Source organism: Lissotriton vulgaris, chromosome 2_1 (genome assembly GCF_964263255.1).
Source record: "Lissotriton vulgaris chromosome 2_1, aLisVul1.2, whole genome shotgun sequence".
In the NCBI taxonomy this organism is placed as follows: Eukaryota; Metazoa; Chordata; class Amphibia; order Caudata; family Salamandridae; genus Lissotriton; species Lissotriton vulgaris.
In genome coordinates this window covers 544,014,416-544,042,333 of record NC_141687.1, presented here as the reverse complement: position 1 = coordinate 544,042,333, position 27,918 = coordinate 544,014,416, and the positions used below count along the sequence as shown (strand labels likewise).

Here is a 27,918-nt window from a genome sequence, read left to right as displayed (position 1 = left end):
ATCATATCAGGGCTAGCATTTTACCAGGGTCGGGTATCACACTGTGGATGACCCCAAGTGGCCAAAAAATGCCACCGTTATGCCAGGCAAGCATCCATGTGCTGGTATCAAACTCTGGATATCAGGGGTGAGCATCATGCCATGGATTTCTACAAGTTTCCAAAAATTAGTACAATTACACCAGGGCCACTATTTTACAAGTGATCAATATCATGTTATGGTGTTCTGGGTAAGGGCTAGGTGGGCCAAAGGCGGGGAGTCGTATATGTTTCTGTCACCAGGCACCGTCAGACTCTGTTCCCTGGTGCACTGGTTTGTACTTCTGGTCACATCTTGCTACACATGTAGATTCCAGTCAGCAGGGGCATGGGGTGGTAGCCCTCGACAGGTGTTGGCGGTACTGGGATGACAGGCATATCATTAATGCCCACTCCCCCGCCATGTAGGACTCCTGGTCACATGCTCAGTAAATCCACTGAGTTGCAAGCAGAAGAAAGGAAATAGTGTATTATTATACACTTTACCAACCCATCACATTGGTTTTTATTTCCATTTTCACTTACTGTTAGGACAGAAATGTCCCCTGCTCTGAATGCCTGACTGTATGTGAAAACTTGTATTCTAACTTTTAGTCTGTACTTCGCGTCATGGCAGCGGTAGGCCTTTCTCTTACAATATGAAATTCAGGATCTGTCCTGTGACCTGGAAGGGCACACTCCTAGTGAGCAGCAGACTACTGTCCATGCTCTGGGTGCATCACGTAAAGACGTGGTGGCTGCATACCATGTTTTGTAAATCAGTAATGTGAACAGACCTTTTTTTCTGTGTCAGTAACAGTGCAGTCTACTGGCTCCGCTTATGTAAAGTTGCGTTGTTATGCGAAATCCAGAACATCGTGCTGACATTCTGTGTACATGTCAAATGCATATATATATGCAATGCTTGTGTACCACATGTATAGTGGTAGGATTCTGAGGGGTCTATTTACAAACTGCATTTTGTAATACAAAATGCTGTTCATTAACCTACATATGGAGGTCTTCGTCAACGCCGCTTGTATCTTTTGTGAGTAGAGATTTCCACACACGCAGATATATATTTTAGTAGTTAATGTGGGAGAGACTCGGTGAGTGGCTGGAATACGAAGATTACTTACTACTAAATGTAAGGGTTAATGGAGGAATGTGGTGGGTTTCAGGGAGGATGAAGGAGGGGTTTAGGAACGGACATGACTTGACCCACAATAGATTGTCTATTGCTATTCACACAGTGCACTTCTATTGTAACCTCATCCCAAACCGATCCAAAACAGCAGTAAATGTACTCCCCCTCAGGTCTTGATTAAGTTCAGAACCATACATGGCTAACCACTGGTAGCGCAATACCCTTCCATCGAACATAATGGAGGCAGGGGCTTAAACCCCCCTGCCACTATGGGAAATAATGTTAAATAAATTAATGTTCCACACTTTAAAAAAATTATACATTTCATTAAATGTAAAAAAATATTATATATGAATAAAAAATGTTATTCATCTTTTTTATAACTTTTTGATTTAGAAATAAATGTTTGTTAAAAACGAATTGCATTAATTTAATTTAATGTAATTCTATACATAGCTTTTAACGTTATGTTATGTGTATTTGTATAGTGCACAGTTCATCTGGTAGAGTATCCTGGTGCTGAAGCAAGGGCTGTATGCGCTGAAGCAGGTTGGGGGTTAGGTGAAGAGTCAGATCTTCAGTTTCTTGCGGAATTCAAAACCTGAGGAGGTAGCTGTGATGTGCAGGGGAACGTCGAAGGCTTTCAGATCTTGGCAGGAGAAGGCACAACCACCAGATGTGGTTCTGCCTATGCAGGTGGTGTATACGAGTACGTGTCTGGCTGAGCGGAGGTGTCTGGTAGGTTTGTGGAAGTTTATGTGGTTGTTGAGGTACGTGGGGCCAATGTTGTTTAAGTCTTCGTATGTGTGCATGGTGAGTTTGAAGAGTGCCCGTTTGTGGACTGGGAGCCCCTGGAACTCTTTGGAGTGTGGGCTGCTGTGAGTGTGGAATGGGAGGTTGAGGGTGAACCTGGTTGCTGAGTATTGTAAGGGTTGGAGCCTTCTGATCAGTTGAGCGTTGAAGTCCCTCATAGACTGTGTTTATGTAGGCTAGCTTGCTGGTGATGAGGGCTTGGAAGATGTTTCTGCAAGTGTTGGTGGGGAGCCATTCGAAGAACCTCTTGAGCATATTGCGTGTGTAGAAGCAGGAGACAGAGACTGTGTTCTCTTGGCGGTCATGATGAGTTGGTTATTGATTACTATTCTCAAGTTCATTGCATGGCTTAACGGGAGGGTTGTGGATGCAAGTTTAGCAGGCCATCAGGTAGAGTTCCAGAGCAAGGTGTCTTTGTTGAAGATCACTACTTCCATCTTGTCCTGTGTTGAGGTTGAGGCAGTTGTTTTTCATCTATTTGGTGACCTTGGTCATGAAGGCGGAGATGCTTGGTGCCTTGTCAGAGATGTAGTATGAGCTGGGTGTCGTCAGATTAGGAGGTGACATTGATTTCTTGTGGAATGCCGCAGATGAGGTTGAACGCGTCTGAGGTGAAGGGAGCCAGGCAAACCAAAGTCTAGGTCCTTGGATGCCGGCTTTATGCAGTCGTTGGATAAGGACGAGGGTGGTAGTTGGTGTCAAAAGCTGTGGAAACGCCCTGTAGGATGAGTGCTACAGTGTCTCTTCTGTCCATGATCATCCAGGTGTCATCTGGCAGTGATGAGGGAGGTCTCTGTAGTGTGGCTGAGCCTGAATTTAGATTGATTGGTGTTGAGGAGGTGGTTGTTGTTGAGTTGGATGGCTAGGCTTTTTTTTATCATCTTTTCCATGATTTTAACTTAGTAGGGTACCAGGGAGTTAGACAGGTAGTTGGACAAGTGTCTTTGGGTCTGCTGAGGGTGTCTTGAGGAGTAGCATGATTCCAGGCAGCCATCATTTTTTAAATAAATATAAACATGTTACTTGAGGTGGGGTTTCTTGGTAATCAATGTATAAAAATATAATTTCACATATTTAAACCAATTAAATATTACATTCAAAATTAAGTTTATAGGGCTGTAGCTTGTAAATTCAAATTAAATATATTAAGTTAATTTATATTAACCATTCTCGATATTTTATTTTTTAATAAACTTTTACACTTTTCCCTATACTTTAACAAATTAACATTTGTAAATTAGGCTCCAACCTTTGGTTTTAAGGGGTTGAAACATGGAAGCCTACACTTTGCAGTAAATTATACACTTGTAAATTGTGAATAGCAAAAAATTGTATATATAATAGAAAGCATAGGAGTACACTTACACAAATAGATTTACTCGCATGTAAGTTTACCTTTGTGAGCAGCCCGCTGTGTGTTGTGTGTGTATGAGAAATGGGGCCTGTGGGATTCATTTTGGATGTCAACCACACAAAAGGTGACAAGAGGAATGCTTACAAATTGTCTAACCACTGCCAATCACTCCGGTAGCATTTCAACACATTATTTTTTTAACCACCAAAACACTTCATAATAGACCCAGCCATATGTAAATCAACCTTGGTCCTGCTACAAAAGAAACAGTCCAGTCCGAACTGCTAATCCAGGTCCACTCTGAACCAGAACACAAGCAACCTAAGAACAGTTTCAAACTATTTGGGCATAATCTCCAGTCCAGGGCTTATCTTGTAGGTAAGAAGAAAGTACTTTAACAGCAGGACTACATACTACAGAATTAATTAAAATAACATACAGGGTTGATAACTTGGTGATGGCAAAAAGGATGTACACCTCCTTCATCATGGGAGCTTCCCAGTATCCCCCTTCCTCCCTATATAGTCCGCAACACAAAATTCTTGCCTAAAATCTTTAGGCAAGAATTTTAGGCACAGGTGCAAATGGCTTAATTTCTCTCAAAGGGGAATTGTGTAACTTCAGTTCAATGTCTTGTTGCCCATTTTTGGCAAAAAGTCTCAGTGAGCATGGCAGACTCATCTTTGTGCATTTGGGCTCTAGTCTCCGGTGCAGGCTTGGCTCTGTGGTTCATTTGCTGTGTTTACGCTTTAGTCCCTGGAGGAGGACAGGCTCTGCCATTCATTTAATGGGGTCTGTCGCAGTTAGGGTATCCTGGCAGTGTTTTGGGGTGGGAGAAGCAGCCTCTAAGCTAACTTCTTTGAGATGGTCTCCTCTGCAGTGCTGATTGAGCTTTTTGGTTCGGCAGTGACATACAGTGTTGGCAACAGCAGCACCAATCTCACAACCCGCTACAATCTACTGGGTGACATGAGTAGTTGTTAACATATAACCTTATTGTAGCTTACAAAGATTCTGTGACGAGTGACAGAGGGAACCCGTTCATGACACGAGTCATTTCTAGCTTTGCGCTCTGGAAAAGTCAGCTTTCTATGGGTGTTGTTCATGCCAGGAACAAGCTGTAATTCTTCTCCTGGTCAGTTCCTCCTCCTGCAGAACCAGGCATACTGCTCCTTCCCTCTCTCAGCAGGCAGAGTGACTTCTAGGAAGTTCTGGGAGACAGGGTGCCATGCAGACACCAGCCCTGGTACACAGCTGCTCTTCAAGCTCTCTGGAGAACACTCTCTTCTTTGGTCAAGGACAACTGGAGGTTGCATGAAACCCACGTTTATAAACATTCTCCATGAAGGGGACGTACATTTATTGTCTTTAGAACTGAGTAGGATTGGTTAATTTTCAATATAATTTTCAGGCTTCTCTCCAGACAGAGTCTTTGTGCAAACGTATAGTTCTTGAAGCAGGTAGAAACAGGTTGGCTCCAAGCAGAACTTTCTAAACAGTCACAATGAAGTATGAGATCTCTGCGCCTGGATACCATCAGCCTTTGCTGAAACAGCAATCAGAGATGGACAAAATGATAGCCCCTATCTAGAAACTTCCTCAACTTATACCTCAGGAACTACAATCCCACCTCTCACCTCTACCATCTACCAAATTGCAGTGCTCTCTGGAAGAACTAGTCAACTGTCTTTTACTAACAAGGTCGCCCTGTCTCTATCCTCCTTACTTCAATGTCTGGACCTCAACCCTCCAGCCACAGGATTTCATGCAATACACTTCCAGTATCTGGGGAAGCTATCCTCATCCTCCATCTTGTGCAGTGCTATACCACGGGTACCGAAAAGGGATTGAAAACACAAAAGGTGATGGGAGGAATGCTTGCAAGTACTCTAACCACTGGGAATTGTTTGAATTTGTGTCTTATTGCCAGATGCTTACCACCCTTTACGCATGATAGCAGGTGGGAGTTCATGTCAACTTCTAACATTAACTGTTGTATTACTTGTTTTTTGAAGTGTTATTTTGTATGTATTATTCAGATTCTCTTGACATTAAATACATCTTACTTAGTGTTGTTTCCATATTTTTCATTGGCATACATATTCATACATACATACATACATTGTCAAGGGCCCATGAAGGGGCTCTTTTTTCTCCTTAACCCTCGCTTTGGCTACTGCAGGACCAACTACTTGGTATTCTGCTAGAATATACTCTTTGTTACTCACATACATACATATCCTGCATGTCTTTGTGCAGGTGTGATTGGATAATGTGGCAAACCTGTCTTTCTGAGTGTTAATGTTCTGTTTTCGTGTCAATAAAGCTTTTGTCTTTGCTTCTCATAGAGTGCCCTCAGCCCCCTAGTATCATAGCTATTGTGGGCGGGACCGTTGCTGGCGTGGCGCTGATTGGACTGCTAATGCTCGGAATCTGGAAGCTGATTACTGAGGTGTACGACCGGAGAGAATACAGCAGATTTGAAAAGGAGCAGGCAAAATCGAAATGGCATAACGTAAGATTTACACATTTTGTTCTTGTGGGCAGAGGGGTATGTAGCCAGTTGTCTTTTAATGTACCTTTGGAACTTTGTACACATTGTCTGGCATATAAAATCAAATAAAGGCTTGGGTTTTAGAGATGGAGGGCAAAACTTGGGGTATGTTGAAATATCTCGTGATCTGCCATTGGTTTACACCTTTATTAAGGCTAATATCTGATGTGGTGCCACTAAAGCAGTGACATCATTTCACTCTATCCAAATGTAGTACTTGTTACTTTTTGCCATTAATATGAACTGCTGCAAGCCCTGTGACTTAACCATTATGACGACTGATCGGTTCAAAGTGTGGCTTTAATGTATGCTATGTTTCTTCACTGTCAATGTGTTTGTTGGCAATTTAAATCCTGCAGCTTCCAGTCTTTAGTAATAGTTGTTTACAGAAAGTACAATGCCCATCACTGGACATTGGACACATTTCTTCCACAAGTTCATGGCTGCCAAAATAATCAAGGTCTACTTCCACATCTTGCAAGATACATGCTGCAATCGGATTAATATCTCCCACAAAAATGGTATCTTTCCAACTACTTTGAAGATCAGCCAGATGGACCCCCATAAAAACGTCTAAATTCATCTGAAAACAGCACTTCATTCATTAATTTCTTTGGAAATGCCATTTTAGCTGAAGCTCCACAAGCATTCATCTCGCCATTCAAATCTATCCAAAACTCATCTGCAGATGGATTCACTCTGCAAGAAGATATGACCTTATTACCCCCATAATGCAAAACCAACATTGGCTACCCATCACAGCCAGAACTACCTTCAAAATGGATTGCCCTGTGCAAGGAGTCAGACTTGAAGACACCCCGGCTACCTACCTGATTTACAAGTCATCTACAGTGATTCAAGGGTAAAGCAATAGATCAGAAACAATCTTTCTCCGGGGCGGCCTGGCAGCCAGGAACTGGCTCCTCCTCAACTCAAAACACTGACCTGGCCACTCTCTACCTTCTGCATGGCTCACATTTTTTTTTTAAAATGCCTAGACTAACTCCCATACTGATTTCATAGACTTTTTACTGTAAATTGTTTCAACCTGATGAAATCTTTACTGTCGCCATTTTTTTTATTAATTCCTCTCTAAACCAAATTCCTAGTCTAATGTTCTCACTGTTTCTATAAACGTATTCTGGAAGTGTTTAATGAAATAAGTATTGTCTGCGCTATTCTGATCAAGCTTTCCCCCATCTCACTGTAATCCAGTTGTTGTTAACCTCTGTTGCAATGTAGAACGCCCTCACACCAGCCAGTCCAGCCAATCCAGGTGCTCTATAGAATGTTATTAAGACGTGTACTACAGATGATAGACGTTTTTAGGTTACACACACGCAAACAACATTCTTCTGCATTTGTCTGGGTTTTGATTCTGTTCCCTAACACAGGAAAGCTGCAGATGATGAAAGAGTGAGCACGTTGTCGAGAACCTGCCAATCTCTCTGTGGTAGTTGCTTTCATGAGGCACTTCCTATAGACACACTTTTTTTCTTATATTTAGGATTCACAGCTAGGCATGGGACCTGGTTTTATTAAAGCACACATAATGGGATGGTTCATAGCTATGCACTAGAACCTCCCCCGCCTAAAAGCAATAAGTGGGGGAGCCCACATGTGGTGCGTAACAAGGGCTTTCGTTGTGTTTGCACTATAGAAATAAACAAACAAAACATTTACAAATCCTAGATCATTCAATGCTAATCCCCCGGTTATGTTATTGGGAAAGTCAGAGGGCACGTGATGTCCCTTGCCCTGTTGCTGTGATTTCTGCAAGGTCATGGGTCTCAGCTCAACAAAGTAAACTATGTATCTCGAGGCACCATGAAAGTCTTTCTAAAATGCCTCCAGACTGAGACGAGATGGCACTATGCAGCAGTCTTTTGACTTGCAAGCTCATACACCAAATACCCCAAATATTATCACAGCTAACCACTTCCTATCGGTTAGAAGCAAATGAATGTATCACTTACAGACCCAGTGTTTCAGGAAAAGATTATCAACTCCATAAGGTTTCATACGCCATGGTCCAAAGGTATGGAACAATGTGCCTTTGTCCACCACATCACTGTTTCTACCAAATTAAGTGGTGGGTTAACATAAAAAGTGCAATATCGTGGCCGCGCTCCACACTTCTCATGTCCCACAAACACTATTTGAATATGTATTTTTTATTTAAATCCGGTGTTTGACCCTAAAACAAATAATGAGATTACTAATTCTAAATTATGTTTTAAAATGTCTGTGTGTATGAAAATGAAAGCTCCTACAATTCAGCAGAAAATGAGTGCAAGTAAAAACCTGTAAAAATATAAGGTCCAAAATGATTATGAAAGTGATGAAGTAAGCAAAACACCCACTTTGGAATGATTGGTCTAAACTGTTATCACCAATAGACCTCTTGTCTTTGTCCCACTCATTACTCACGAAGGGCCTGATTCACAGAACTAACTTAAGACAACATCCTAAACTCACTACTTTTAGTATTCACAGAAGTTAGGATTTTTGTCTTAAATGTGTCTTAAGACAAACTTAAGACAGACTTAAGACAGACTTAAGTTAGTATTTTGTCTTAAGTCTGTCTTAAGTTTGTCTTAAGACAAACTTAAGACAAAATCCTAACTTCTGTGAATACCAAAAGTAGTAAGTTTAGGATTTTGTCTTAAGTTAGTTCTGTGAATCGGCCCCCAAGTGAATCACATCTCATGAGTAATAACTGGGACAAGTATGACTATGACTAAGGTTAATGAAAATTAACACTAATTACTCCGGGCATTCCCTACACAGTTGTAATCTCTCATAGGAATGTTTGACATGTTGAATGTTAGCTCCAGAAAGGCTGCCTAGTGAGATGTAAGTTCTTAAACCATATCATAAAGATGCTGTGCGCTATTCTGTAGCTCTGCACACAAATAATAATAAATAAATAAATCCATTCTCCAGCTACAGGCACCTGCCTGCTTGTGGAATACACAAGCATGCCCTCAGTCTTGAATGCACTGAGAGTGTGTGCTGCAGACTCCATATCTTATCGATTTTTCTAAAAATAAATTTAAAAAATGGGCAGTTTAAATACTTGGCAATACTGTACATTTAAATGTGTCAGGAGAATTGCATACACGTGTGATCTATTTTCAAGTATATTAATCTGAACGTTGCCTGAATGTTATTGCAAATGAAATTATTTTGGTTAAAATCAAGAGCACTCTTTCAATACTTCCATTTATATCCGTGCTCGGTTCAAAATAAAGCCGTTTACTTAGAAATCCATTCATATAGTGGACGTTATCTTGTTTCTTGTAGCAGGAGTAAGGCTGCTTCCTGAATTCGGAGGCTTAGATTTGCGAATGATATTCAAATCCCAGTGATCCATCACATCTGGTTCCCATTTTTGTAGGAAATGCTGCAGGCGCCCACCAAATGGAAGCATCTTCCCTTGTGAAGAGTCAGGCTCTTTGGTGCTTCTGTCCTCATTTGAAAGATGACAATTCAGACCCTTAGTCTTTCATCGTTGGATGAAAATGCCTTCTACGTGAAGACCTTGTGTGTTGTCATCATAATATCTTGAAGACATTTTATCTCTGTGTGGAGAGGCATGCTTTCCATCTTTGAAGGCTCTCATGAATGTTTGCTCTATTTCAGGGACGGACTGAGAACACATGTCAGCCATGGCAATTTTACCAGACCAGGCCCTGGGGTAGGGAGGGGGCTGGCGAGGGTGCAAGTGAGAAGCACTGCTGCTTAACTAAACCGGCCCACAGTACTGCTATTATGTTAGTGAAGGAAGATATTGCAGCGCTGCTGTCAAACCACCACCCACTAACAAAACCGCCCCCTCCCCTCCCCCACAATTGAGGTTCTCGGGGAAAAGCCTGATGCCCGATACGACCAGTCCGGCCCAGCTCTATTTGCTCTCCAAATTATTTTACCCTTGAAAGGAAATCTTCAATAGAGATCTTTTGCCAGGAGAGTCTGCCTTCCAGTCTAGAATACACATATGTCTCCTGGCTAGAACAGAACCTCCTATTGCTAGTGCTGAAGTTTTAATTGAGTCTGACAAAGACCTGGTTTGTTGCTCTTTGTTAATTAACAGATGAGAACAATCTTCTACTTCCTGCATTCCTGCTGCTAAATTCTCTAAATCCTCTACTAAAGATAGTGCCATATAAACTGCTTTGGTTCCTGCTTTGAATGCCATATTATTAGCTTTGAAAGATGTCAAGGGCCTGTAATAACAAATAAGGCTTGAGGCAGAAGAGCTATAAGGCTATTCGAATAGTCCACGCCAGGATGGAATGTTCTAAATTAAAAAGTGAGAAACATGAGGACAAACATTGAAATGTCGGTGCTCTGGGATCATACCAGCCATCACAAGCCCGATCACTCCATTGTCTTCAATGGGGCTATCAACATTCCAATGTTGTAATATAGCCTTAGAGCCTGATGTAGCAGGCCCTACCGGCCATTAAAGGCTCACTTCAACGTTAAAGGCAGAATCAAAAGATGAGGGCATTAAACAAGGGAGCTGTCCTTTAATGGCCGGTAGAACCCACTTCAGAGGGCTTTAAGGCTATTTGAACATTCCATACATAAAGGGAAGAATGTTCTAATTTGTCAAACAAAGGCCTCACTGAGCCTGAGTGGTTTGAATTCCCCCTGTCTCGTTGATGCCTTTGTTCACAGCAACAGCTATGGACTAACATTGGAATTCTGATGCTCCATGCTTCTACCGGCCATTAGAAGCCCGGAGCAATCCATTGTCGTCAAAGGAACGCTCAACATTTCAGTGTATTAATATAGACGTAGAGCCTGACCTAGTGGTATCTACCAGCCATTAAAGGCCTGCTCCCCCGTTAAAGGCCGAGCCGAAGGCGAGGGCCTTTAACAAGGGAGCAGACCTAAAATGGCCAGTAGAGCCCGCTAGGAGGGATCTAAGACTATTAGAACATTCCGCCCCTAGAGGGCAGAATGTTCTACTTAATAAAAACAAAGGCCTCTCGGAGCCGGAGGTGGGTTAAATACCCTTGGGCTCTGAGAGGCCATTTTTCACAGCAACAGCTGTGAACAAAAACAAAATTGGAATGTTGCACTACGGCTTATACAGGTCTGTAGAAGCCCAGAGCACTCCATTGTCTTCAATGGAGCGCTCAACATTCCAGTGTTCTAATATTTGCTTTGAAATCTTTCTTTATAGCTTTCGCAACTCTTTTTACTAGTTGATCTTGAGGAGTTCAGTCAATGTAACTACTGTGACAACAATCTTTATGGCATTAGGAAGATGATCACCTGCCTCCTAAAGCACATACAGCTTCTAAAGAAATATTGGAATATTAAGTAATCCAGGTTCATCCATTCATGCAGAATTCATTGATTTGTCGTGTAGAAGCATGGCCAAACTCAGCAGTCTTCTCCATGGTGGAAAACGTTCTTCCTCATCCTCCAACTGATTAACTTCATGACCTCCTAGGTTACTTCTGACATTCTCTAGGACCTACAGGCCTCTTCTCTTCAAATGGATTTGCCAGCCACTGTAGAACTTGTACCTTATTCTGAAGAAGAAGATGAAGAATCATCATTTCTCGCTTCTTTCTTCCTCCTACTTATCTCTCGCTTTACTGCACTATCAACAGCTTCTTGAATTAATGCCTGAATATCACTGGGAGAAAAGACCTCCCTCCTCAAGAGCTTATTTCACTCCTAAGAGTCCTTGCATGTGCTCTGCACTCAGCCGTCCTGTCTGGAAGACAAACACAAACAGAAGGCACCATGAAGGTGGAGCTGTGTGTGTGTAGGAGACAGCATGTTTCATTTTTATTCCAAGGGAAAGTTGGGTTTTACAAACTTGCGTGTGGAGAAAAGACACCTCATATGTAATGAGAAGGAGGAGGAAGAGGACAAAGAGGTAGTGCATTTTAGCACGTCTTTAAATGCATCACCAGGATGGCAAATTTCAGTGGAATGTTTTAAAATATCCAATACTTCCATTGTATCATAGAAAATCTGTGTTGCATTAGCAACTGTTTCTTCTGGCTCCTTGTTACTCTTTTATTTCTGAACTAGACCGGAAAATTGGTAACCGGTTCAGTAGTACGTACTCACGTATTTCAGATGCTTTCATCTTCATGACTGCTATCTTGCCAAAAGATTGCTCTCTCAAAGAATATTGTTGGTAGTATACACCAGCCCAGCCACCTCGAAGTGTTCCCATTAAGGCATCAAAGTCATATGAAGAGTAGATGATGTGCTCAGGGTCCCACAATTCAGAAATGCAATGGCCAAGATTCAGACCTCTTCTCCTAAAGCTGAAATCTGTAACTTAGTCACTGTGCCACATCTTCTTATTAGGAAATGATAGGGTTAAGAAATAGTATAATGTGTGGACTGGAAGTGACCAGTTAAGCTGTGATATTATTCATATAGTAGAGATTTTGAGGGGCTCTACCTTTCCTATCGCAATGTTTGTGCGGGACCACCCTTACTGCAGTTCAGGATAGTTCATTGGAATACCCATACTAACCCTCCTGGGTGCTTGGTTCCTCCCTGACTCTACCCAACCTCAGTCCTGACACGGAAAGTTCCTTTCGCCTAAGTCAAGTTTGAGGAGTTCATTTGCAACCAGGAGTAGCCTGAGTGTCTCTGTCACCCATCTAAAATATACAATTCTCTTATGTTGCAATCGTAGGGTGACTCGTAAATAATGTAAATGTCCAATGCTCCATTTGCCATTACATTAATGAAAAGCTGTAATTTTTATTTTGCCTGACAAAAGGTGGCAACTCCAGTGGTACCAGCGCCTAGTCAAACCCATGATCGGCAGTTTGGCACCGTTCTAAATGCTATCATGGGCTGACTAGCTTTTGCCACTGTGTCTTCTCTTCTTAGGAAATGAAGTAAAACTGTGGCAGGGGCATGTATTGGCAAGTTTGTTGTATAGTTCTAAGAGCAAGAGTATAGAAACTCGCGTGACTGGAAAGGGTGCACCCAGGCAGTGTCCTATAGATGCTTGCGCATTACGCAGCGGCGGCTCCGACGCTATGGCGGAGGAGCATCGCCCCCCACCAGCCCTTTTAAAAGTGTGAAACATAAGTTTTGCACTTTTAAAAGTGTGAAAAATAAGTTTCAAATTTTTTAATTTTCCTTGTGCCGAGGCTTGAGGGCGGGACCAGGGTGGTGACACACCTGGTGGGGAGTGCTGGGCACTGCCTTCACTGGGCTTGTGGGTTTGGTCGGCCGTCTCAGGTAGCTTCTGGATTGAGAGCAGCTTCAGGATTGGCCGCAAGCCAGGCTGGGAGCCTGTGCCTGCCGGGCAGTGGAAAGGAGAGTTCATCAGAAGTACGCAACGCGATGTAATCATGGGGGCACAGGTAAGTACTTTTTCATTTTTTTCCATTTCTCTCCATGGTCCCCCATTCCCTCATCCTCCACGACCACCTGCCCGCCTCACCTCTTTTCCCCGACACAAGCCGCTCCTGTTAAACGGCCCATCTGGTGAATGATGTCAAAATAGATCTAAGAACCTCAGCAGACATAATCAAACAAAGCATCATTTTATAGCTCCTGTTGTTGGTGATTCTTAGCGATACAAGACTAGGTAATACAAGCATTGGAAATGCAATAGGTCTCGCATTAGGAAAGTTTGAGCTATTGGTATTGTAAATGACACTTTTTTTATTTATGTGTTGGTTTTGAAAGTAGCAAAATTAATAGCTTTGTCAGTTACAATTTCAATAGTGTTAACTTTTGCAAATGTGACACCTATAGCATTTGTAATGCAATGTGTGTTGTATTTACGTGACTTAGATGTCTTGATATTACAAATAACAATGGCTTTTAATTTTGTAAATAATTAATACTTAAATAAAAGTTATTGTAATTTATAATGGCAATAGCTTAAACGTTTGTAAATAACTTTTGTGAAGATTATGTTCAGTGTATTTTATTGTGACGAAAATCCAAGAACATTGCATTTGCACCTACACACACACAGAGCCACACACACACACACACACACACACACATATAGATGTGGTAGTGGTGGATCTGGGGGATATGGTGGTGGTGGATGTGGTGGTGGTGGTGATGGTGGATGTGGTGGTGATGGTGGATGAGGGGGTGGATGTGGTGGTGGATGTGGTGGTGGTGGTGGAGGTGGTGGATGTGGTGGTGATGTGGTGGATGTGGTGGTTGTGGATGTGGTGGTTGTGGATGTGGTGAAAGTGGTGGTGGATGTGGTGGTGGAAGTGATGGTGGTGGGTGTGGTGGATGTGGTGGTGGTGGATGCGGTGGTGAATGAGGTGGTGGATGTGGTGGTGGATGTGGTGGTTGTGGATGCGGTGGTGGATGTGGTGGTGGTGGATGTGGTGGTGGTGGATGAGGTGGTGGAGGAAGTGGTGGATGTGGTGGTGGATGTGGTGGTGGTGGTGGTGGTGGTGAGTGCGGTGGTGGTGGAAGTGGTGGATGTGGTGGTGGTGGTGGATGTGGTGGTGGATGTGGCAGTGGTGGATGTGGTGGTGGTGGATGTGGTGGTGGATGTGGAGGTCATGGTGGATGTGGTGGTGGATGTGGTGGTGATGGTGGATGTGGGGTTGGATGCGGTGGATGTGGGGTTGGATGCGGTGGATGTGGTGGTTGTGGATGCGGTGGATGTGGTGATGGTGGATGGGGTGGTGGTTGTAGTGGATGTGGTGGTGGATGTAGTGGTGGTGGAAGCGGTGGTGGTGGATGCGGAGGTGGTGGATGCAGTGGTGGATGTCATGGTGGATGTGGTGGTGGTGGATGTGGCGGTGGATGTCATGGTGGATGTGGAGGTGATTTTGGATGTGGTGGTGGATGTGATGGTGGATGTGGTGGATGCGGTGGATGTGGTGGTGGTGGATGCGGTGAATGTGGTGGTGGTGGATGCGGTGGTGGTGGTGAATGCGGTGGTGGTGGTGGATGGGGTGGTGGTTGTGGTGGATGTCATGGTGGATGTGGATGTCGTGGTGGTGGATGCGGTGGATGTGATGATGGTGGATGTGGTGGTGGTGGTGGATGCGGTGGTGGTGGTAGTGGTGGATGGGGTGGTGGTTGTAGTGGATGTAGTGGTGGTGGGTGTGGTGGTGGTGGTGGATGCGGTGGTGGTGTATGTGGTGGATGTGGTGGTGGTGGATGTGGCGGTGGATGTGATGGTGATGTGGTGGTGGTGGATGTGGTGGTGGATGTGGTGGTGATGGTGGATGTGGTGGTGGATGCGGTGGATGTGGTGGTGGTGGATGCGGTGGTGGTGGTGGATGGGGTGGTGGTTGTGGTGGATGTGGTGGTGATGGTGGATGTGGTGGTGGATGTGGTGGTGGTGGATGTGGTGGTGGATGTGGTGGTGGTGGATGTGGTGGTGGATGTGGTGGTGGTGGATGTGGTGGTGGTGGATGTGGTGGTGGTGGTGGATGCGGTGGATGTGGTGATGGTGGATGCGGTGGTGGTAGTAGTGGTGGTTGTAGTGGATGTGGTGGTGGATGTAGTGGTGGTGGGTGTGGTGGTGGTGGATGCGGTGGTGGTGGATGCGGTGGTGGTGGATGCGTTGGTGGTGGATGCGGTGGTGGTGGATGTGGCGGTGGATGTCATGGTGGATGTGGAGGTGATGGTGGATGTGGTGGTGATGGTGGATGTGGTGGTGATGGTGGATGTGGTGGTGGATGCGGTGGTGGTGGATGCAGTGGATGTGGTGATGGTGGATGCGGTGGTGGATGCGGTGGTCGTGGTAGATGGGGTGGTGGTGGATGTAGTGGTGGTGGATGTAGTGGTGGTGGGTGTGGTGGTGGATGCAGTGGTGGTGGATGCGGTGGTGGTGGATGTGGTGGTGGTGGATGTGGTGGTGGATGTGGCGGTGGATGTCATGGTGGAGGTGATGGTGGATGTGATGGTGGATGTGGTGGTGATGGTGGATGTGGTGGTGGTGAATGCGGTGGATGTGGTGATGGTGGATGCGGTGGTGGTGGTTGATGGGGTGGTGGTTGTGGTGGATGTGGTGGTGGTGGGTGTGGTGGATGTGGTGGTGGGTGCACCAACACACACACAGAGCCACACACACACACATATAGATGTGGTAGTGGTGGATCTGGGGGATATGGTGGTGGTGGATGTGGTGGTGGATGTGGTAGTGGTGTTGATGGTGGATGTGGTGGTGATGGTGGTGGATGAGGGGGTGGATGTGGATGTTGTGGTGATGTGGTGGATGTGGGGGTGGTGGATGTGGTGGTTGTGGTAAAGTGGTGGTGGATGTGGTGGTGGATGTGGTGGTGGAAGTGATGGTGGTGGGTGTGGTGGATGTGGTGGTGGTAGATGCTGTGGTGGATGAGGTGGTGGATGCGGCGATGGATGTGGTGGTGGATGTGGTGGTGGTGGTGGATGCAGTGTTGGATGCGGTGGTGGATGTGGTGGTGGATGTGGTGGTGGTGGTGGATGTGGTGGTGGTGTTGGATGTGGTGGTGGTGGTGGATGTGGTGGTGGTGGTGGATGAGGTGGTGGTGGATGTGGTGGTGGATGAGGTGGTGGATGAGGTGGTGGATGTGGTGGTGGTGGTGGATGCGGTGGTGGATGCGGTGGTGGTGGTGGATGTGGTGGTGGTGGATGAGGTGGTAGTGGATGTGGTGAATGTGGTGGTGGTGGATGCGGTGGTGGTGGATGCGGTGGTGGTGGAAGTGGTGGTGGATGTGGTGGTGGATGTGGTGGTGGTGGTGGATGTGGTGGTGGCGGTGGATGTGGTGGTGGTCGATAAGGTGGTGGTGGATGTGGTGGTGGATGTGGTGGTGGATGAGGTGGTGGATGAGGTGGTGGATGTGGTGGTGGTGGTGGATGCGGTGGTGGATGTGGTGGTGGATGTGGTGGTGGTGGTGGATGTGGTGGTGGTGGTGGATGTGGTGGTAGTGGTGGATGTGGTGGTGGTGGATGAGGTGGTGGTGGTGGTGGATGCGGTGAATGTGGTGGTGGATGTGGTGGTGGTGGATGCGGTGGTGGTGGAAGTGGTGGTGGATGTGATGGTGGTGGTGGATGTGGTGGTGGTGGTGGATGTGGTGGTGGATGTGGTAGTGGTGGTGGATGTGGTGGTGGATGTGGCGGTGGTGGATGTGGTGGTGGATGTGGCGGTGGATGTCATGGTGGAGGTGGTGGTGGATGTGGTTGTGGATGTGGTGGTGGATGTGGTGGTGGTGGATGCGGTGGTGGTGGTGGATGCGGTGGTGGTGGTAGTGGTGGATGGGGTGGTGGTTGTAGTGGATGTGGTGGTGGATGTAGTGGTGGTGGGTGTGGTGGTGGTGGTGGATGCGGTGGTGGTGGATGTGGTGGATGTGGTGCTGGTGGATGTGGTGGATGTGGTGCTGGTGGATGTGGTGGATGTGGTGGTGGATGTGGCGGTGGATGTGGAGGTGATGGTGAATGTGATGGTGGATGTGGTGGTGGTGGATGTGATGGTGGATGTGGTGGTGATGGTGGATGTGGTGGTGGATGCGGTGGATGTGGTGGTGGATGCAGTGGTGGATGTGGCGGTGGATGTCATGGTGGATGTGTGCCTAGAAGCGCTATACCTCCCATCATATAGGTCAACATGTTGCTGCGAATGGTGATAAATAGCACGTTCTAGTCTGCTCTACCTGCATGTATGGTTCATCCCATTGAATTTTTCATTAATATATGTTTTATTTTTTTTAAAAACGATTTAACCAAGACCAGGGTGCAATGTTTTAAATGTGCATAACGGCACAATCACATTACAGAGGCCATGTGACTTTTAGAGACACGTTTCCCTGTGTAACAGTCCTTGCAATGTGCAATCTGAGACAGAAAACTATTTTTCCCATGTCAATTCTGCTGTACCATTGTAAAAAAATGGACTTTGACACTGTAGTCATAAATGTGTGAAGGTAGTGCGTTTTAAGTTCCGCTGTTTCAAAAAATGTGTATTATGGAACCAAATTTATTTCACTGCAACGACAGACAACGGGTCGATCTATCGACAGACAATAGTATGTAATTGACGTGGGTAAACGTGGCTGGTCGTCGCCTTTTTTACATGCATCTCCATGTAGAATTAAGAAAATGATATCACCTGGGAGGCACACCACTCTCCAACCGAGGATTACATAAGTTCAGACCATCTGGTAGAAGGCGCTATATAAATGCAGCAAATCACCAAACCTTCCTCAAAGCACACGGGAAGCATTTCAGGCTCTTGCTGGGCAACATAAAGAGCACGAGCTGTTCGCCCATCCCCCTTCAAGCAGGACTAGCGACCAGAGCCTCCCTTGAGGCGCTTTACTTAACACTCACAGCTCAAGAACACGATTGAATGTATTCAGATAAGATGCTCGGGTGGTGATAGGCAGATGCATCACACCTCGCACCGCCGGGCAGGGCGCCTGTCATCGTGACTCATAATCACAAAATAAAACCAGACGGAGGGCATTGCTGTGGGGAGGAGAAATGCGACATGGCGGGCAGGGGAGGGGGCGGAGCGGGGAGAGGGTGTTAAGCAGCAGGGGCCTTTGAAGTGAAGCTAAGCTTCACTTCAAAGGTGTGGGAGGAGTGCGGCTGAGGGAACAGACGGCGATTTGGTGATGTGCACGCGCATTTTAGGTCAATGCGCAAGCGCATTGACCTAAAAGCCACGGGCTCGGCACCAAATCGCCAAGTTGGGTAAAGTCTATTTAAGCCCCTATAGAGCTTCGCCAGCTATGCGCATGCGCACGGCAGGCGAGCCCTAAGGACAGTTTTTACTTTACATGGAAGAACCATTGATTGGGAGATGCAGCTGACCCTAGAGGGAGGGTGGCTAACACCCATCACAGGTGGCAGACAAAAGGCATGGCAGCAGCAGGTCCGTCAACAGGTGGTCCTCTAGTGGGGCTGCCTCAGCCAACTCCTCCCTCTCTCTGAGGTGTCCCCACAGTGCATGTCCAATCTGTAACTTTGTATTCCTGGTTCAGTGGTTCAAAGTGAAAGTATGCCTGGCCCCCTTCACACATCACCAAATCTCTACAGACCTTTTAAATTCCATTCGTGAAACCCTGTAGTTCCCCAGCCCCCTGAAGAAGATCACTATCCCACAGTGCAGTCATCTAAAAAATGGGAACTCTAGACTATAATCTAGGCTGTCGCCAAAGCTTGGCGCAAACTACAGTGTGTTCAAGCTCCCTTGGTCACTGTTATCCGGATTACCACGCGGGGCAGGGTTTTTTCTTGGTCAAGATGCTGCAATTAAAGGGCGGTCATACGGTTCCAATTAATTCGTTTCCTCTATGAGTCTCGAAGAGTTTTGCTCGGCCATGGCCTCAGGGAATCTGGTCGGGACCTCTGTTAGTTGGAACTAGAATCTCATTCTGGATTTGTTAAGAATCACATCAGTGCAGGAAGTTGGTGTTTCTGGATAGGCAGGAAGACGGCAAGGGATTAAGAAGGTGAAATACAGCCAGATTCACCTAGAGGATAATCCTTGTGAAACTACATGTATATCACAGAGGGCGGCAACAATTTATTAACGCTTGATGCAGGGACAAATGCTCAAGAGGGCAGTGTAGCATTTCGCAGGGTTGAATCCCACTACTATTGCCTAGTGCCATCAGGAGCAAATGTTTTTTGTTTAATTTTTCTTTTAGCACACTAGCTGTAAATTTAGCTATAGCTTGAACATGGCATGAGTAAGTGCGATATGGATTCCGTAGGTAAAGCTCGGTACATTCGCTACACGTGCACTGGCTTAAAATCTTTGCTAGCTTAAAGCTTGTGGTAGAAGCCGTATGGTGTCATGGTCTCTGCGATTGTTGTAGTTTATTATCACCAAACATATTGTGGACTTGTGTGGCTCAATGGTTAGAGCGGCAGACCCTGATGCAGAGGTCTAGCCCGGGACCAGTGTTCAATTCTCTGCCTTAGTGGGTCTTGGACTCGATAATTCTCGCCTCTGTGCTTATTCCAATCATGGAGTCCCACTCTGCAACTCTGGGCAATAGCTTGCTTAATCTCCGCAACGGAATGCTAAGGATGCCTGGCCTACACCTTGGAGTGGACGCCTCACAGGGAAAGCCAGGATGGGTTCCACAGTGGTATACGTACAAGCGCCGTGAGACCCTTGCGGGTGAGTAGTGCGCTATACAAGTATCAATTTACAATTACATTGCTTAATCAGGGCATTGCAGGAACGGCAAGTAGAGCTGGGGTGGACGCTTGGTCAGTAACACATCTCGTCCCAGGTTCCAAGCACACTAGAGTCCATTTTACTTCGTATCATTATTCATTTATGATGGCGAATAAATGTTTTCAATTAATCAGGGGGTTCCCAAACACACTTTGCAATACCTCTCTAGCAGCAAATACATGTCAGGACATCCCATCTGATGTCTGAGCTGGGTGTTCTTAATATATTAATTTCATACTTCGAGTGTTGCACTCTAAGAATGAAATGTGTTGCACGTCCTATGAAGGAACCTATGGACAGAACACATGCTAGGTATATGCAAGGCCGGTTTGTGCCGCTATAACAAGCCATGTGGCCTCATGTTTAATCTTTAAATTAACTTATACATTTTGCATTTAGTTTGCAATTGTCACAAGTAACATACTTTGAATGATATTTATTTGGAGCTTGAATAATGTGGTCATCATGCGTGTGCATTGCGTGTATACAGGTTATTAAATTAGTGTCCCTCCAGGCTCCATAACATGACGAACCATAACGTGTATTGGTAAAGCGCACGTCCACCATGAAGGGCCTCTTGGTGCGGTGGGGTTTCCCCAGTCATTCCTTATCCTAATGTTGCAAAATGGGTTAATTTGGGTAGAAATCAATTCTTATGGGACAGAGAACCCCCAACCATGGTATTAAGTTTAACTTTTGAGTTAGTGCTTTTCTAGAACAAGCACTCTGAAACTATACTGCCTATCAGTACGGACGGCTGGTGACTATTATACCTTGTAGTCTTATGTAACGTTACCTATTCACTGATTTAGACACATATGATTGATTGTCTCGGTGTAACAGTTGTGTGGTGTTATTGCACTGACACCCTACACTGGTATGACAAGAAAAGTGCCATCAGGAGGCCACGGCAGCTTGCACCACTAATTGTCGCCACCAGCGCTGTCAATTAGAGTACCCACACAGCTACTAACCATCACACTGGTACAAGTGCAATGATTTAGATTATTCATCACCTCAAAAACTATAAGAATGGCTTGGGTGACAGGTACCGACCTGACAGGTATTTACTTGGGCTCGGTCACCTTTATCCCATCTGTGAAATGGTCTAACAAACTGATGGATGAACAGCTTAATGCATTAAACAAGAATCACTTTCAGGCATGACACATCCGGTACCAGTAGCCGCAAAGTATTTTAAATGGCATCATAGCGTGATGCGCTAGCTAACGCACTCCATTGAAATGTTATCATTATTAAACTCACTTTGTGCATATTAGCTGCAGAGGAACAAGCGAGGCAGGGCAGGCACGGACAGTTACTCTGCTCAGGATCACATTTGAATATTAAGGGGGAAGCAGAAAATCCCCAAAGAGGTACATCAAAGGGATTGTGCGAAGGCACTGGACCCAAGGTCATTGGTGATTCATCGGCCAAGCGAGTTGGAAGAGAAGGATGAATTTACCGCACCTGCCACTTAACTATTAGTATGCATATCCGGTCTACCCAGTAATTACAAATAGTCGACCTACAGCACCAAGTCTGTGCTGAGGTTTCAACCGAGCACCCTTCAGTCGACAATGGCGGTACTGAAATACGGTACAGATAGTATGGGGATGAAGCCTATGGCCAGGTGGGGCAACAAAGACAAGATAGCCAAATAACTCGTAATACGGCCACGACACAAGAATATTACGTCGCTTAGTTGCCATTTCTTGCTGCATAATTCCAGTGTAATCAGGGTTTCTGAGATAGGTCTTTTTCGAAGGGCAAATACACAAACACCACTGTCTCAGTTGGGTACGGCAATGCGGGAGATAACCGGTCAACTAAGCCCAGGAAAGCGCGGGGCACCAATTAGTCAACTTGGTTTGAAGCTACCAATCAGCAAGGTCTCCCTGGGTGCGCCACAAGGTAAAAAGGGCATGAGCACTACCCATCCCCCTCCTCTAAAGAGTTGTGTGTCTTTGCCTCCAGTTGTTTCCCCAGGGATTACACAGATGACAGGGTTCATCTGTCCAGTGGAGTGAGCGACGTGTTCCTCTTGAACGTTGTAAGGATCCTGTAGCTGCTGGTTCTACTCGTCGTGGGAAGGCTGTCGGTGGTCGGTAAACCAACAAGAAATATCTTCACACAAGGACATAAATGGGCAATTGCATGCGCAAGGTCCTTGGGATGCCTTACAGCTGGAACTCTTGAGACAAGTGCAAATGGCTGAACAAGGTCCTTGGGATGCCATACGGCAGGAACTCTTCAGGCAAGCACCCGGACCAGGTCTTTGTGAGGCCAGGGATACGTGAGAGCAGACAAAAGGGTAACATATGGTCAGCGCGGGGCGTAGACAGCACTTGCAGCCAAGACATGGCCATGGGGCACCGAACGCTCGAAATTCGGTACCAAGTTGAAGCCCAAAAACACCCGCCTTGCTGTACCAAGTAAGTGACAGAAGTAGAGCTGTCACTGCAGTTGGAAAGCAATTTATGACAACCTTGAAGAGACATCATGTCTGGAAAGACGATGAATTGCAGGATTAGGTAAGTTATGGTTATTAATATGCAATAAAGTATAGGATGTACACTGTTTAGCCTGCTATGAAAATGCCTTATGTTGTAGTCCAAGATAAGCCAGAAGTTAGCATTTTGATGAACAATGCCATCATGACAAGTGTGTACCAATTTATGATGTGAATAAACAGCAGCCGTTCTAACACCACAAATGGTCTTGGTGTACATAGTTGATGGTAAAGAAGGAACAACGGGAGGACCTGTGTATTGCTCACGCAGATGAGGGGGAATTGTACCAACTGACCAGGAGGTGCAGCCCACCCTAGAGGGAGGGTTGCTCACACCCCCCACAGGTGGCAGACAAAAGGCATGGCAGCAGCAGGGCTTGAGAATGCGCCAAGAAAAAGTTTGGCGCGTGACCAAGTGAGTGTGGGTTCAAAGGGCCCAATCAAGAAAGTGGGGAGTGGCCACTTGCACGGCCTATAAGGTGACCGGGACAAGCAGTCCCCAGCTTTATCGTAGAAGGAAATTGATCCTACCTACCTACACCAGAGAATGCGGGTGTCACAGCAGCAGTGTGACGAGGGGGCGGGCAGTCACAGGGTTTAACAAGAAATATATTCACATAAGGACGTAAAAGGGCAATTGCCCATAGAAAGTCCTTAGGATGCCTTATGGTTGGGACTCTTGAGACAAGTGCAATTGCCTGAACTAGGTCCATGGGAAGCCTTACAGCAGGGACTCTTATGGCAAGTGCTCGGACAAGGCCCTTGGGATGCCTCAAAGCAGGGTTACTTGAAGGCAAACAAAAGGGTATGAAATGGTCAGTGCGGGGTGGACTCGGCACTTACAGCCAAGGCTTGGCCATGGGTCCACAAACACCAGACATTCGGTACCAAGTTGAAGCCTCGACCCGCATCACCAAGTAAGTGACAGAAGTAGAGCTGTCACAGCAGTTTGAAAGTGATTTATGACAACCATGAAGAGACATCCTGACTAGAACGAGCGATGCATTGAACTAATAAAACAAGTTATGGTTATTAATATGCAATAAAGTATCGGATGTACACTGTATAACCTGTTATGAAAATGCCTTACGTTGTAGTTCAGGATAAGCCGGAAATGAGCCTGTTGATGGCCAATGCCATCATGACAAGTGTGTACCAACTTATGATGTGAATAAACTGCAGCCGTTCTAACACCACAAAAGGTTTTGGTGTACATAATTGATGGTAGAGAGGGAACGGCTGGAGGGCCCGTGGGTTGCTCACACAGCTGGGGGAGAGGGGGGGGGGGGGGGGGGGTAGTAACCTTTAAATCTGACTATGCAAGATTTTCATGCGCATGTGTTCTCTTGTGCTTCAATAATGGTACAGCTAACTCTTTCCTTTCTGTTCTTTCCCACCAGGCTGACAATCCGCTGTTTAAAAGTGCCACAACCACTGTGGTAAATCCCAGGTTCAATGGAGAATGAAGAAGAAGTTTCCTAAATATTTAAATAAATAACAATTGCAAATGAGGACGCTCATGCAGCATTTCAACCAAGAATCAACCAGGCTTTTGTTTCAAGGCCCTTATTTAAGGATTGCCACTTTCAGCTCTGTTTATTTATCGCACTTTGCGGGTTCTGTTATTGTGTGTACCCCATCCAAAGTTGTCAAGAAGGACTAAATCGAAATGCAATTGAAATTCGGCGCTTTGAACTGTGCTGTCGCAGCTGTCTGCTCCCAGGGGTGCTTTGCTGACTCCGTGATGGCGGCTTTTTTTCTTCCTATCCCATCTCCTCAGTCGGTGAGGAGTTAGAATCAAGCAAATATCATTGTGATGACTGAATGCAGTGTCGTGTGGTGAATCAGGCGATGTGTGATTGGCTGCGGCACAAAATCGCATCTGTGTAAATGCAAGCTTTTATTTTAAAAATGTATTTTAATATCCACATTTCCTAATCACACATAGATTTTTACAGGAGGGCATTTCCTGGGGCCATGGTGCCATCCTGATTAAGAAGCACCATATGGATGCTGGCAGAGTGCTTGCAATTCTTTGAGTATTTTATGATTGTTTCCATTGTTTGCCAAGGAATGTGCTGCATCTGGCTCAAACCCCCTTTAAGAAAGGTTCAAGTACAGATGAATTTTCAGAGGACTGTTGCCTAAGGCTGTCATAACTCCCATAGTGCCTTCTTAATACCCAGCTGCCTTTTTCGCAAGATATGTTTTCCTATCTTTCAAAGGCGTGATCTTTTGTATACCTTTTAGAGACTCACATTTGCCGAGGCAGTTGGGTCCAACTATGAAAAGAAAACACTGGACTGGGTACTAAGGGTCCAAGAAAACACTGAGTGTCAGCACTCTGATCAAGGAAATCTAGGCCCTCTTCATAAAGACATTCAAATCCTCTTTAACGTGGGACCTGCATCAATTCAGCAGAGTCTGTAAGGACAACGTAATAATCATATGACAGACCTTCTCCTGGTTTAGCTCAAGTATCTCCTCTGTGAGTATGTTCTCCTTGTTTCAGTCTAGTCCATGCCCTTTGTCACTACTTCCTCATGAGTTCACTCCACATTCAGGCTTTACAAGCCCAATCCCTACTCAATTTTACTACAAGACAACAACTTTGTTTTCAAAGCCCCTGACCTTGGTCCTTCCTGCATGTTCAATGTGTAGCAAGATTATTGCAGGCCCTAATGCAAGGGAGGAGAATTGTCCCCTCCTTCCAAATTGGATTGTAAAGGGACAGCCATAATTGGGGTTCAGTGGATCCCTCATACTCTTGGTCCACGGCACAACCGCCGTTGAACCCATTAAGACTGGGCTGAACAAGTGTGCTATTGATCCAGACTAGCCTCTCATAGATTATACCCTCGCGAGTCCTATTTTGTGGACCCCAAGTGATACAAACAGTTTGTGGTGCTCTAGGGTGAAGATTCTGCAGATGTGCTTCTCTACGGCCCTGTGGCAGCCAGCCCTGGTCCTACACTTCATTCTAGGTTAGATAAGGCACACCACTGACCAAAGACCTCTAAGTGGGGAAAGAAAAGAACAGAGATGTTTTGAGGGCTGCTTCATCTGTGACCATGGACTTGTTTATAAATCCAGCCCAGCTCTGGCTACCTCAATCATAGACAACAAGAACATTCTCACTGCCCAGGTCATGTGCTCTAGAAGATGAATGCAGCATCTACAGAGCATCGCTCGCTCGGACACCTGCAGCCAGTGTAGACACTCAAGCCAGGACGCTTTACATCCCGGGAGGGGTTTCTTGGCCTGTATGTGTAATGTTACAAGTAAGACCTCATTTCCAGAATGCAAAGTGCTGTGAGTATAGTGACTGGCTGGATCAACACTTGGCCTGGGGCTGCCTGGCAGTGTGGCTATTATTGCACGCCCAGTTTTGCATTGCCTAGGACAGTTGCAGTTATGCCACCCCATTCCAATTCAGAAAGAAAACTGGTGAGGATGTAAAACCTGTGCTCTTTCCTTACAAGTGGGAACTGAGAACAATGCTTGTAGTTGCTAAAAATCATGGAATAATTGTGCTATCGAGTGACAGATTTATTTTTTACTGTAACAGATATATTTTTGATTTAGCAAATGTATTGTTGAGATAATTACCATTGTTCTGTGACGCCTTTTATGTTTTAATGTATTAAACTTCACTAAAACCCTTGCCCAGGGTTTCAGTGAAAATGCTTGGTCAGTCCTGCTTTCTGTCCACAGATTCTGGCTGTTGACTGTTTTGCCTCGATCCCTTCAAGAGGATCCACGTGATCTCCTTGGAAATATAGGACCAGCAATAGTCTGGGTGTCACAACAAGCCTCTCATGGCCAGTGATGAGAGCATCGTCAGGCAGCAATCATGTTGACTCAGACTGGGGTGTAAAGTCAAGCCTTCATTTCTCCTCCACTTTAGTTTGACTTCTGTGTCCTTAAATACATGAACCACCAGGATTTAGGATTCACCAGGGGTGTATCAAACATTTTTTTTGCTCAGTTCTTGGTAAAAAGGCTGTTGTTTCTTGGTTTTGTTAGACACATGTGATTTTTCATTGGTACGCAAATAAATTGTGCAGATGCAGTATTCCCCAAAATTATTATTCATAGTGATGCTACGGCTAGCTGTGTCACCATTAACAGAGTTCCCCAAATGATGGTCCAGGAGATCTGTTTGATATGAACTTCAGCTTCACCAGGGCCTCTGATTTAGACATCACGGCCCAAATCTATTAACGTAAACTCAGTGCAAAAAAAATGTTGGGTTGGGATTTACTATTCAGCGCAAATCAGGATTTGCGTTGGAAATTTTCCCTAAGTAAAACAGAGTGGTGCTATCTGCCTCTTTGTGCTATTTTGAATCAGGGACAGTCCATGGCTGGTACTTTGGTGTCCCATGCAGCCACCCATGGGTTTTGACGCAAATCTCTATCTACTAACATTGGTAGACAGGCCTTTGCGCCAAAACCTTTTGCCTTCTCGAGACAGGCATAACGAGGAGATTTTTTTACATGTCTCCTTCTTTTCCAACTTTGCATGTGTGCTGCATTGTACAACAAGCTTACAAAGTGGCAAAAGCTTAAGTTATAATTTATGTGATGAAAGGGTGTCCTTCCAGTACAAAATCTAGGTCCATATTTACTATGATTTTACAGTGGCGTTACATAGTGGCCCAGCCCCATGCAATATCCTTTTTAGCATTTACTAAGCCATGCGTAGCCATTTTATGTTACTTTCCATGGTTTAGTAAATTCAAAGTAACACAACGCAGTGCATAGCGAAAAAGAATATGCCTTTAAAGACTGTTTTTCCTGTAGTGTAATTATGTATTTAAACAAAATTGCCACAAAATTGCATGTAATTACGTGAAATACATCTTGCACTCAAAAAATTACCAAAAATGTCCTTTCAGATAAAAATTCAACAAAACATATTAATTTTGAGTTGATTTCTGGTCGCTCGGATTCAAAATACTAACGCTTGCGATCGAATTTGTAGTTTTGCACTCACAAATTACCCAAACGGTCCACACACATAAAAAACATAACTGAAATGTTTTGCGATTACCCATGTTAAAGTAAGTGTCATACACTTTGAAGGCACTGCTATTTGCATTCAGATTTGCAGTTATGAGTTCCAAATTTCACTTTGTCCGACCAGGTAAAAAATATACCTGAAATGCCACTTGTTTTTCAAAAATTACCTGGCCACGATCCATCATGCGTTAAAATTTCTCCCTGAAGTTATACAATGTGGTAGAATGGTGTAATCTAGGTAGTTTTGTGTTATGCGAAATTACCTAAATACACTGCCGTAATTAAAATTTTGTCCAAGGCTAGTAAATCGTTGTTTGTGATTCTCTGAGT

General features: G+C 45.1%; 1 protein-coding gene across 1 annotated transcript in view; it reads left to right on the top strand.

Moving 5' to 3' along the window:
- Positions 1-26,248, top strand: part of ITGB2 (integrin subunit beta 2) — a 466,167-nt gene extending 439,919 nt beyond the window's left edge. Inside the window, exons 17-18 of the mRNA XM_086955517.1 lie at positions 5,680-5,846; positions 23,965-26,248. Of these exons, the coding sequence (XP_086811643.1) occupies positions 5,680-5,846; positions 23,965-24,030 (233 nt within the window). The 3' untranslated portion in view covers positions 24,031-26,248. The remainder of the gene's footprint in view (positions 1-5,679; positions 5,847-23,964) is intronic.
- Positions 26,249-27,918: the final 1,670 nt, after the last annotated feature.